At 47.9% G+C, this 12816-nt stretch overlaps 1 protein-coding gene across 1 annotated transcript; it reads left to right on the top strand.

Annotated features, from left to right (window-relative positions):
• The first annotated feature begins 8392 nt into the window (after positions 1–8392).
• SOWAHB (sosondowah ankyrin repeat domain family member B) lies at positions 8393–12421 on the top strand. Its single transcript, XM_043448435.1, has one exon. The coding sequence runs from the start codon at positions 8701–8703 to the stop codon at positions 10996–10998; it is 2298 nt and encodes a 765-aa protein (XP_043304370.1). The 5' UTR covers positions 8393–8700; the 3' UTR covers positions 10999–12421.
• Positions 12422–12816: the final 395 nt, after the last annotated feature.

Raw genomic sequence — 12816 nt, 5'->3', positions numbered from 1 at the left:
CATCAGGTGGCCAAAGTATTGGAGCTTCATCTTCAGCATCAGTCCTTCCAATGAATATTTAGGACCGATTTCCTTTAGGATGGACTGGTTTGATCTCCTTGTAGTTCAAGGGACTCTCAAGAGTCTTCTCCAGCACCACAGTTGGAAAGCATCAATTCTTTGCTCAGCCTTCTTTATGGTCCAACTCTCACATTCATACAAGATTACTAGAAAAACCATAGCTTTGACTATTTGGACCTTTGTTGGCAAAGTAATATCTCTGCTTTTTAATATGCTGTCTAGGTTTTTCATAGCTTTTCTTCCAAGGAGCAAGCATCTTTTAATTTAAAATATATATGTAATTTTTAATTTGTCAGTTATACCTCAATAAAGCTTGGGGAATATACTGAACGCTTGGTGGGATTTTTCTGTTGGTCCAGTGGTTAAGAATCTGCCTTCAGTGCAGGGGATGTGGGTTTGAACCCTGGTCTGAGAACTAAGATCCCACATGCCACAGAACAACTGAGCCTGAGCACTCTGGAGCCTGCATACCACAACTAGGGAATCCGCGTGCTGCAACAAAAGATCCTTCAAGATGCAACGAAGCTCCCAACACAGCCCAATAGATAAATATTTTTTAAAACAGTGTATGCTTGGGCAACTCTCCCCAATTAAAAAAAAAAAAAACATTTCCTTGTTAGGAATATACTTGATAATAAAGCATAAACAATTATAAACACACTTTTTTTTTCTTTTTTGATAAGAATTTTGTGAAATAAGACACAGAGAACAGACTTGTGGTTTCTGGGGGGACGGTGGGGAAGGGATGGATGGGGAATTTGGGATTAGCAAATGCAAGCTATTATATATAGAATGGATAAACAACAAGGCCCTATTGTACAGCACAGGAAACTATATATTCAATATCCTGTGATAAACCATAATGGAAAAGAATATGAAAAAGAATATATATATGTATATAACTAAGTCACTTGTCTGTACTGCAGAAATTAACACATTATAAATCAACTATACATCAATAAAATAAATTTCAAAGAGCTTTGTGATATAAATGTATCAGAATTCTTGTGCTCATATGACAAAAATTTATAGCAGTTCTACAAACAACCAGCATTTTTGTGTGTGAAGTGATATGCTTCAAGCATCCAAACTATCAATCATAAAGAGTAAATAAGAAAAGAAAAATAATTATCTTTTCATTCTGAAAATTCTGATAAGATGATCAAGAGTATATCAGTTCAGTTCAGTTCAGTCGCTCAGTCGTGTCCGACTCTTTGTGACCCCATGAACCGCAGCACGCCAGGCCTCTCTGTCCATCACCAACTCCCAGAGTCCACCCAAACCCATGTCCATTGAGTTGGTGATGCCATCTAACCATCTCATCCGCTGTCGTCCCCTTCTCCTCCTGCCCTCAATCTTTCCCAGCATCAGGGTCTTTTCAAATGAGTCAGCTCTCCACATCAGGTGGCCAAAGTATTGGAGTTTCAACTTCAACATCAGTCCCTCCAATGAACACCCAGGACCAATCAAGAGTGTATACTAAATAGAAAAAGTTGTCATAGAAGTTTATTGGGCAATTAATTTATAAATACATCATGCTAATTTATATGGAATTCATGGCATTTTGCTAGCTTTCTATAATATCACATTCAGTTCTTGTTTGATTTTTAAAATCTTTTGGTCACACCCAGCAGCATGTGGGATCTTAGGCCTCTGATTAGAGATCGAACCCACACCCTCTGCTTTGGAAGCGAACTCTTAACCACTGGGCCATCTGGAAAGTCCTACATTACACTCATTTCTGACATAATATTAGTTAGTCCCTCTGTCTGAAATGCTTTCCCATCATGCTCCCCTCTCCTCTACCTTCACCTGACTGTCTCCTCATCACTGAGGTCTCCATTGATTGATATTTGCAAAGAGAGACCTTCCTTGTCCATCCTGGCCAGAATAGCTCTCCAGTCAATATCTTATCACTTGGCTCTTGTACCTGATCACTGACATTTTCTTACTTATTTTTACGTTTATTTTCTGTCTTTTTCCTACTGGATCTAGGTTTCCTGAAAGAGAACCTGTCTGTCTGGTTTATCATTGCATTCCAGCCCCAGAAAAGTGCACACATGGTGGGCCCTCGATAAATATTGACGAATAAATTAATGACTAAAGGCTGAGGACAGGAGAAGGGAAACAAATGCAGTGAGCCCTGTATCATCAGATCATCTGACTTGTAAGTTAGTGCCTTCGACCTCAACTTGTCGTCCAGCATAAAAATGCTTTCCCCTGGCTATTTCAGAGCACCCTAGGGAATACCCAGGCTTTGTGGAAGTCCAAATCTGAGCGAGACAGAGGAGAAGGAGGAGAAAGGGTGGGGGCGGTGGGGAGGAGAAGAGAGAGGAGAAGCAGGAGTGGGAGAAGGAGGAGAGAGAGAAAGGGGGAGGGTGGGCTAGCACCCTGGTTGTCTCTCCTGCCTTTTGTGGTGCACCTTAGCTCCAGCTTTACCTGGTGAGCTGTCCGCCTACCTGGAGAGTTGACACTGGGCAGCTCCAGCCTCTTGGGTGGAGATTTCCACTCTATAGCCACAGTAGAACTTTGGACAGAAGGCAAAGAACAAGCCCATCAGTATACATCCTGCAAAACATACATATATATTAATAGCAAGGAGAGCTACTTCCTGCAAGACAATGATCTCTGTCCTACACACTTCCCATACTTGTTCTGAGGATCAAATAAAGGAGAATAATCTGGAATGTGACACGTGTTCCTGAGTCACTATACTACACTGTTAGCAGAGCGATTGCTCCTGGCAAAATGCCATTTGTGTTACTCATACCGTAGTACTAAAGATTTGCGTAAGTGATTCCATGGTATCCTCTCGCTCCTAGATGACTTCACTATCCTCATTCAACACCCCAAGTCACAGTTCTGTGATGGATCTCCTCCAAAGCCTCTCACTTCCACTACATATGGTCAGGCTCTTAATCTTGTCATCACGTCTAAATCATTTTAACTTGAAAGCCTTAAGCCTCAAGACCTAAGAATATTTGATGTCCTACTTACAGTAACCTAAACTTCTAGCTCCATATACACTTACTGCCTTGTACCTACTTTTCACCCCCAGCAAGACGTCCTCAAATACCTCCTCCCAATCTCTTAGCCCCCTAATTAATGCAATAGCCATTTTTCTCCTTTCTGTTCTCAGTAGAGAAGAGTGGCTCTCTATCCTCTCCCAGAGAATCTCACCATGTGAACTCTGGACTCCAGCCCCACCCCCACACCCTGTTTTATCAATTATTTACCCTCTCCTCTAGGTCTTTCAACTTATCCTTTCTTGGCTTTTTTCCCTTAGCACGGAGACACGATCATATCTCTTCTAACAACTACCAAAACCAAATCTTAGGTTACAAGATCTGATAGTCTCCATATCTAGAATTCTCTTTCTCCTCCTTTTTTCAGGGTCAAATCTTTCTCCCCCCTAATCACTCCACACCCCTCCATAACCTGAGGTCTGTCCTCACCATTCTCCTGAAACTGCTCCAGACCTGGCCCCAGTGATCTAACAGGCTATGGTCACATTTCACCTCTTATCTAACTTGGCATCAACTCTAAAAGGCTGCTCCTCCTTCTAGTTCTGTGCTTCCTTGATACCACTCAGTGGTGTTCCCCACCCCCTCTAACTGCTCCTTCTAAGTCCCCCAACAGGTTTATTTCCCTTTTTCACCCTCACCCCCTTCCCTTCCCATTGCTGGCATATCTCTTTCTAAGCAATTTTATCATCACCTGTGGCTTAAATGACGGCTTATATACACTAATGGCATACATTCTTGGAGCCTTCAATCTATATGGCCAACTGCCTTTTAGACATTCCTGTTTTTAAGGCCCGTAGCCATTTCAAACTTAGTAAGTTTCAAGTGGAACTGAGCATCTTTCTTGTTTCCAAAACTGACTTTTTGTTCTACATTTACTGTTTGTGTATATGGTTAACATATCCATCCATCAAGTTGGCCAGATACATGAAAGAAGCCAGCTTGTTCCTCACCTCTGACTCTTCTGGCTCCAGATCCTATTGACTTGGTCCCATCTCTCCAATCCATCCATTTGTCTCTTTCTCTGACACTGTTGAACGTAGACCTTTTGGCTCCCTTTTCTGGATTATCTCAGTCATTTTCAGACTGTTCTTCCTGCTGGCCTCCATCTCCCTCCTCCAGCCTAGAGATTTGATACTGCTTTTTTCCCCCTTTGTCATTGTTATTCATTTATGTCTTTTTTCCCTTCAGTGTCTTTTTCAAACTAAAAAGGAGTATACTCTTATTGTAAAATAGCCAATCGCTTATAAGGCTGTAAAGAAAAGGTTAAAGTTACCCTGATCTAGTCCTCAAATCTAGTCCTCAAATCAAATACACTTGCATTTCTTCTACTTCAACTTTTTTCTTTTTTATCTAAAGCTTTTATAGGTTTTTCTTTCTATTTTTGGCTATACTGTGCAGCATGTGGGATCTTAGTTCCCCAAGCAGGGATCACATCCACGTCCCCTGCAGTGGAAGTGCAGATTCTTAACCAGTGGGCCACCAGGGAAGTCTCTCTTCTACTTTAAGAGGCACATTTTTTCCCCTTATATTTTAACATCTCTGAAATCAAACTGTACCATATAGTCAATGGTGTCTGAGATTTGATTAAATACATTATTGCTCTGCAATGTGCTATTTTTACTCATTAATATGGGTCAGGATTCCAAACCAGCACTTATCTCCAGGATGATCTTTCTAAACATCAAATCTGGTTGGGTCACTACCCTCCCCCAAATTCTTCAAAGTTTCCCCTCCTCACCCCACCTCCACTTCCTAGGCCCCTCATCATCTGACTCTCTCCTACTTTTGCAAGTTTTGTTTCCAGCACATCTTCACACATCCTCTTCCTTAAAAGTATATCTATTTGCAGTTAGTTCCCCAAATAGACTCTGCTGAGCCAGATCTTGGTGCTTTTGCGCCTGTGTTTCCTCTGCCTCTTCCTCACCTCTTCTACTCCAAGTTGCCTCTTATTGGAAAACTGTCCCCAATCCCCTGCAAACTAAGCCTGGGTTCTTTCTTTACGTACTCTCAGTTTCTCCAGCATCAGATGCATGTCTTTGTTAAGTTACTTAACACACAGGTTTAAGCCTCTTCTCTTACTGTTGCTTCCATAAATCATTAGCTCTCACGTATGTGTTCTTCTTTATACTCATTTCCAGCAGTGCCAGGGCAACATAAAGTGTTAGTTGCTTGGTTGTGTCCAGTCTGTGCGACCCCATGGACTGACCACGCCAGGCTCCTCTGTCTAAGGGATTCTCCAGGCAAGAATACTGGAGTGGGTTGCCATGCCCTTCGCCGGTGAATCTTCCTGACCCAGAGATCGAACGTGGGTCTTCTGCTTTGCAGGCAGATTCTTTACAGTGTGAGCCTCCAGAGAAGGCCTCTGAGCCACTAAGGAAGCCCAACATAATGCCCCCAAAATATTTCTGGAAATAATGAACTGTATATGAGGGAAGCATAAAAATGTTCCCTGAGATATGGTAAAGAGCATTCTTATAGACTATCACCTTAAGGTGGGACAAGAGAGAAAAAGGAGGAGAGAAGGGGGACTTCCCTGGTGGTCCAGGGGCTAGGACTCCGTGCTCCCAATGCAGAGCGATCCCACATGCCTCAACTAAGAGTTTGCATGCCACGACTACGAATTGGCACAGCCAAATAAATAAGTAAATATTAAGAAAAAAAGAAAAGAGTGAGGAGAGAAAGTCTGGACACTAAACCACCTGGGCACCCAAAAAGCTAAATAATGGGGTTTTTCTTCCTTTCCCCCATTTTCTACTCCTCCAGACCTAATTCCACCCTCAACTAAAGATAATTTGATTTCAACAACCATGACTTTGATGACCCCTTCCTTTCTTTCTAGTCTAAGTGCTTCAAGTTCAGATCTCTATGTCATCACCCTCTCTTGCCACAAGTACCCTATCCAGTTTCGAAAAGTACTAAAGGGGGATTCTTTCCACCTGCCACTCTTCAGTGCCCATCTGAGTTTTCTGTTTGGCTTCTCTCCTGTCCCAGGTATGGATACACCTGGCAGGTCCATCAAGACTCCACCAGGGAAAAAAAAATGAAAAGAAGCTAAAGTTTAAAACAAAACCTTTATTTTAATAACTATTCTAAAGGCTTGAATATCTGGGCTTCCCTGATAGCTCAGTTGGTAAAGAATCTGCCTGCAATGCAGGAGACCTCAATTAGATTCCTGGGTTGGGAAGATCCGCTGGAGAGGGATAGGCTACCCCCTCCAGTATACTTGGGATTCCCTTGTGGCTCAGCTGCTAAAGAGTCTGCCTGCAATGTGGTAGACCTGGGTTTGATCCCGGGTTGGGAAGATCCCCTGGAGAAGGGAATGGCTACCCACTCCAGTATTCTGGCCTGGAGAATCCCCATGGACAGAGGAGCCTGGCGGGCTGCAGTCCATGGGGTTGTAAAGAGTTGGACACAACTGAGTAACTTTCACTTTCAAAAGCTTGATATTAATGTGGAGACCTCAGTGGGAAACACTTACCCCCTCTTAACCCTGTTTTGGGTTCAGATTCAAGAAAATGCCAAAAATAGACAAAAACATTTCCCCATTCTTCTTTCTGACCTAAATAATTTAAAGCCAAGGATTCCAATTCATTCATGGAAAAGTACCAGGGTATGTTGGCGACTTAAACCAAGCTCAGCTAATGTGACCTATGTGTCAGTCAGTAAAACTGGCCCACGCTAACACAAGTTGACAATTGTGAGGCCAAGATACTTTCAATAGCTTCCCTCAGCAAAAAGGACAGGGGCTCATGAAACAATTAAAAATAGTGGAGCAAAAGAAGAAAAAGTGGAAAGATGAGGGGAGTACAAGAAGGAAGACTGACACTGACGTGGAGGAGAAAATAGGAAATATGGCCAACAGAGGATATAAAAAAAAGCATCTTTGCTGTTACAGTTGGGGCGAGGATAAACAGTCACAACAGAAGGAAATAAGAAGGCAGCTAAAGAAAAGAATGGGAGAGGGTGGGGAATCAGATAGGTAAGTAGATAAAACAAGAAAAGTATTTGGGGCCTGTGTATAGACTAATAAAGAAACAGAACAGGACCAGAAGGATTATTTCCGGATGAACATATGGACAGGTAAAATGCAGAAGAAGCAACTGTTAGGAAACATGCTGTAGTTCTACTGTCTTGAAGAGGCCAAGATTTTCATACTAAAGATTGTCAAACTCTAATCTACAAATGGGACTTCCCTGGTGGCTCACCGGTAAAGAATCTGCCAATGCAGGAAATGCAGATTCTATCCCTGAGTCAGAAAGATCCCCTGAAGAAGGAAATGGCAACCCACTCCAGTATTCTTGCCTGGAGAATCCCCATGGACAGAGGAGCCTTGTGGGCTACAGTCCATGGGTCGCAAAGAGTTGGACACGATTTAACCACCACAAAGGCACACAGGCAGTCTACAAGTGCACGTGGAATTAGGCAGTTTACAGCCCCTCAGTGGAGAATGACAGTCAAGCTGAAAGCTGGGAACAACTTGGTCGAATCCAGCCAGCCTGTACTGCCTTCACATTCTGAATGCCTGGAGGAAATGCGACATTTGGAGGGAACCAACTTCACCACTTAAGCCAACACAAAAGAGACTGTACAAATCTCTTCTGTTCATAAATTTTGGAGTAAATAAGAGCAAATTCACACATCAAATTTGATTTTTTCAGCAGCTTTGCGTGAGATTACTAAGAAGGAAAAAGGCCTTCTTCCTGTAACCAACCTGTAACCTTCAGAGTGATTTCTCTTTTCACTACAGACTTGGGCGTATTGGGACCCCTAGGAGCCAGAGTCCGGAGGAGTCGCCCCGGGGGTTATCCCGAGATCCAGATGGGCTTGCTTTGGATGCGAAATTTGTCCCCCACCCCACCCCCCGCACCTCGATGATGCTGCCTCCGGGTATCTGAAATTACTAGCCTACAGCATTAAGTAAGGTGTGTTTGGAGAGACCGCAAGACGCTGGTTAATTTGCACCTTTTTCCCCACCCAGCGACTTCAGCCGGGACTTACGCTGAGAAAGGAGCGGGCGAAAACAGCTCTCCTATTGTTTTCGTTTCCTACGTGGCCGAAACCCAGAGGAGTGGCGGGTCGCCTACCTGCCTTCCATGCCCCGGGCCGGGAGCGGCTGCGCGACCGGCCGCGCGGTTCGTGGCCGGCGCTGGCTCGCCGGCCACCTCACCTATGGCGCTTTCTTCCCGGTTCGGACCCGCCTGACTCATCGGGGATGGGTGGCAGGGGTGGGGGAGACCTCACAGGGCGGAGGGACAGGAGGAGGCGGGCCGGGCCCTTCCCCCAGAGCCGGGGAGGAGGCGTTGCCGGGGCGCAGGTGAAGCCGGCTCCGGCCGATCCCGGGAACTTTCGCCGCGGGGACTCGCGGCGCGCGGCGCGCAGGGCCGGCCCAGGGAGCCGCCTTCTCCCACCTGGGCGGCGCGCGGGGCCTGTGGCCGGGGGGAGCCCGTCAGCCTCGGGCACGTTCTGGGTCTGCCCGCAGGCCGCGGCTGATGGAGGCGGGTGGCGCCACTCTGGGCGCAGGTGACACACGCCAGGCCGGGGTTTCCGCCGGCGCGGGAGAGCGCCGGGAGGGCGAGACGCAGACACCTCGGGGCCGGGGGACGACGGGGCCGCGATGGCCCGGGAGCTGAGCCAGGAAGCGCTCCTGGACTTCCTGTGCCAGGCCGGGGGCCGGGTGACCAACGCCGCCTTGCTGAGCCACTTCAAGAGCTTCCTCCGCGACCCCGACGCGCCCCCCGGCCAGCAGCAGCGCCGCCGCGAGCTTTTCAAGGGTTTCGTCAACTCGGTCGCCGCAGTGCGCCAGGACCCCGACGGCACCAAGTTCGTGGTGCTCAAGAGGAGGTACCGGGACCTTGTGGGGGAGGAGGAGGGGCTGCGGCGACCCCGCGACCCGCCCGCGGCCGCCGCCCCTGCAGGGGGAGCTGCACCCCGCTCCCCGCTCCCCGCGCGCCGAGGGGAGCAGCCGCCGCAACCGCAGCCGGGGAGGCGGATCCGGCGCGAGGAGGCGCCAGCAGGTGCCGCAGCCCGGGTCGCCGACGCAGGTTGCAATGGACTCCCCGCGGGCGGCGCCCGGGAGGCGGCGCGGGGAGGCGGCAGGCCGAGGGGCCGCTCCGGACATCGGGCGCCGGTGTCCGCGGCCGCGGTGGCGGCGGCGGAGACGCAGGGCCGCTGCTACTGGGAATGCCTCCAGAACGGCCTGGGGGGGCTCCCGGACCCCGCCAGCGCCAGCGCCGCGGAGAAGCCTGCCCAGGACGACCGCGGGGCTCCCAGGCCGCAGCGGGAAGGTGCGCCCGCCGAGCCCCCGCCAGGGCCTGCCGCGCCCCGCTCGCCTCCTGCCACCGTCGAGGCTGCTGCAGCGCCCGCTGTCTTGTCCAGCCCCAGTCCCCCAGGAGGTCCGCCCGCGCCGGTGACCCCGGGCCCCGTGCTCTACTCCACTCTGCAGCAGCAGCAGCAGCGCACTCGCGAGTGGGTAGCCGGACACCCCCAGGTACCCGAGGCCCGGGACCACGGCCCCTTCCGAGCCTGGTCGGTGCTGCCGGACGACTTCGCTCGGCTGCCCTCGGAGCAGGGCTCCTGGGTCCAGGAATCTGAGTCAGCGCCCCTGGGCCCCCCTCCTCCCTCTCAGTCTCTCGTCGCTCCCACTGTTTCGGAAGCCTGGTCCGGGGATTCTCCGCTGGCAGTCTTTCGTAGCATTCGATGTCAGCTGTCCCTCCAGGATTTGGAGGACTTCGTGGAACAGGAGAGTCACGGCAGTGAGGAGAGCAGCAGCGGCCCCAGAGAGTCCCCTGGAGGTTCCGAAGATGGGCTGCGTCTGGCCCTGGGAGCCCCAGCTGGGAGAAGGCTCAGGAATCCAGCTGGGGCCCCTTCTCCAAAGGAGGCCAGGCCCACCAGGAGCCCCCAGGGCCTCAGGAATGTAGGAGATGCTCACACCTCTCAGCCGATCTCCACAGGAGCTGATGGTCCTGCAGGCGACCCCCAACCATTATCCTGGCCAGCTCCCAAACTAAGGAGATCCCTAAGGAGAAGCTCTAGGGCGGGGAGAGCCAAATTGTCCTCCTCTGATGAAGAGTGCCTTGAGGAGGACTTGCTGAAAAGGAGCCGACGCCCTCCCCGGGCCAGGAAACCCTCCAGAGTGGGAGCCATGTCCAGCCCAAGGGTGGATGCTGCATTGACACTAGCACATGTAGATGTTAAGGCTGCCACCTCCGAGCGGGATCATCCATGCAGCTGGTGGGCCCCTGGAGGGGACAGGCCCACAGCCTTGGTCCCCCACCGATCTTCCGAGCACAAGTCATCCCTCGTCCCCCTCGAGGCCAGGGAGCATGAATGGATCGTGAAGCTGGCCAGTGGCTCTTGGATTCGGGTGTTGAGTTTGTTCTGGGAGGACCCCCAGCTGGCTTTGCACAAAGACTTCTTGACTGGGTACACTGCCCTGCACTGGATAGCCAAACACGGTGCCCTCAGGGCCCTTCAGGACTTGGTCTCAAGTGCACAGAAAGCAGGGGTTGCTCTTGATGTGAATGTGAAGTCCAGCTGTGGGTACACCCCGCTGCACCTTGCAGCCATTCACGGCCACCAGGGGATCATCAAATTGCTTGTGCAAAGGCTGGCATCTCGTGTAAACATCCGAGACAGCAGTGGGAAGAAGCCTTGGCAGTATCTGACCCGTAATACCTCTGGGGAAATATGGCAGCTACTGGAAGCCCCACGGGACAAGCCCATTTTCCCCGCCTATTCGTTGGTTCGTAGCTCTTCCCCCACCAGGAAGGCCAAGAGCCGAGAAGTATCTCGACATGTCACTCGAAAGACTTCCTTAGCTGCACTCCTCAAAAGTCAGCACGCCAAATGGAAGCTGGCCAACCAGTATGAGAAATGCCCCAATCTGAGGGAAAGAGAAGAGGACAGTGACTGAGGGGGCCTGTCTCCAACATGGCCTCCACACCCCCATCCTTGAACTAGTCAGTGAGAGAATCCAGGGAGAGAGGGGAAATTGCCAAGGAGTTGGTTGAGAGGTCAAGTGAGATGGCCTGCTTATTTACCTCCATGGATTCTGTGTCAGCGCATCCTGGGCCTTCAAGGTCATCCAAGCTTTCTAACGGTGAATGTAGACAAGAGTCAGGTGCCTAAACCTGGGTGTTCTTTCCCTTCCTTTGCCACCTGGGCACAGGTGGCCACGCTATTCTCCCAAGCAGCTACCCCAGGCCTTGACTAGAGAGGGAACAGATTATCTAACAAGAAGAGAGGCAATTCAAGGAACTGAGAAGGTTCAAACAAAATCCTCTCTCTGGCTAGGAGCTCTCTGGCTTCCATTCATTTGGAGAATAAATCTTGGCTGAGGAAAAGCACCAGGTTTGAAATCAGATGGCTTCTCTTTTTTCCTCTCTCTCTCTTTTTTTTTTTTTGCATTCAGATTGGTGCAATAAAATTACTACTGGAAAGTAGAAGTTGCGCTAAGAGATTCATCTACCCCATCCTCAGGTTTTCCTTTGAATGCAACCTTTGGTGGCCAGTGCAAGAAAAGATTCATTAATCTTTTCAGAGAAGCAGTTGGGTAAGATCCATTTGTGACTGACATTCAGGCCCTGCTTTAAAAAATAAATAAATAAAAAAAAACTAAGGGGAACTTTCCAAATGTAAAAACTGTATGGCTCATTTGCATAGTGACTGAAACCATCTTTTATGGAAATTCCTTCTGTGACAAATGGCAGAATTAGCATCAGTTTTTAGTGGGTCTGAGTGGCCAATATTCATACTCATGAAAAGAGAAATGATTTTGTTCTGGGGATGCAATAAGGGTTGTGAGGTGAATGCATCCCCACCAGGAATTCTCTAAGCTGCTAAATATAATTTTATTTGTACTAAACTCATTGCCAATTAAGATTAAATATTAGCCTTGAGTTAGTGCTGTGTCTCTAATGGGAAGTGCTCTTTTTATTTGTGATGAGACTGATCTCTGTGAATCCATGGAATAAGAGAATGGCTAGTTAATAAACTGCAGTAGGACATCAAGATTTCAGAATGTCAATTCAAAGAGTGCTGCAAGATTAAGTGTCCAAATCAAAATAGTTAATTTTTTATGGAGATATTTTTATGTGCTGTGGCAATGTTGTTGTATTTTTAACGTATTTTGTGTTTCTTCTGGCTTCCCCCCCATTAAAATGTCAACAGATATTTGTAGTTTATTGTTCTTATGCTGATTACTATTAACTTTCTTCTTTACGAAATTGTGTCTCAGTGAATGTCAAATATTTTTGTTTATTTGTAGTTTTACTTTATAATTTTGCTGAAATAAATATCTTTCTGCTCTATTAGAAAACAAACAAAAACAGGCAGAATAAATAAACCTAAGGATTGCTTTTCTCCAAAAAGGTCTATACTAGGGATGAAACTTTAGCAAATCAAATCAAGAAAGCTATAGGCACAGATGGTAGGTGTATGGTTAGGGGAAATGAAATTTTAAAAAATAAAAGATAAACATTTATGTGAATACTCTAGTAAACCCGGTGATCTCCAAGGGCGGAAAAATCACAAAAATGTCAACTTCTTCTAAAAGTCAAGGAAATGTTTTTATTTTACCATGTTGTTATTACAATGTCAATTTATTCAGCGAGTATGTTTTCCTTAGTGTGGGATTTATAAAGATGAGTGGGACAGGACTTCTCCCCTCTTGAACTTAAAAATCTAACAAGAATATTTGCTGATTGATTTATACCATACCTTTCTCCCAAAG

Source organism: Cervus canadensis, chromosome 26 (genome assembly GCF_019320065.1).
Source record: "Cervus canadensis isolate Bull #8, Minnesota chromosome 26, ASM1932006v1, whole genome shotgun sequence".
In the NCBI taxonomy this organism is placed as follows: Eukaryota; Metazoa; Chordata; class Mammalia; order Artiodactyla; family Cervidae; genus Cervus; species Cervus canadensis.
Note: the sequence above shows the minus strand (reverse complement) of the source record. Positions and strands in the feature narration are given on the sequence as shown.

Bases quoted from the DNA above. Each gene is read 5' to 3' on its own strand.
- SOWAHB (XM_043448435.1), top strand. From the start codon at position 8,701: ATGGCCCGGGAGCTGAGCCAGGAAGCGCTCCTGGACTTCCTGTGCCAG.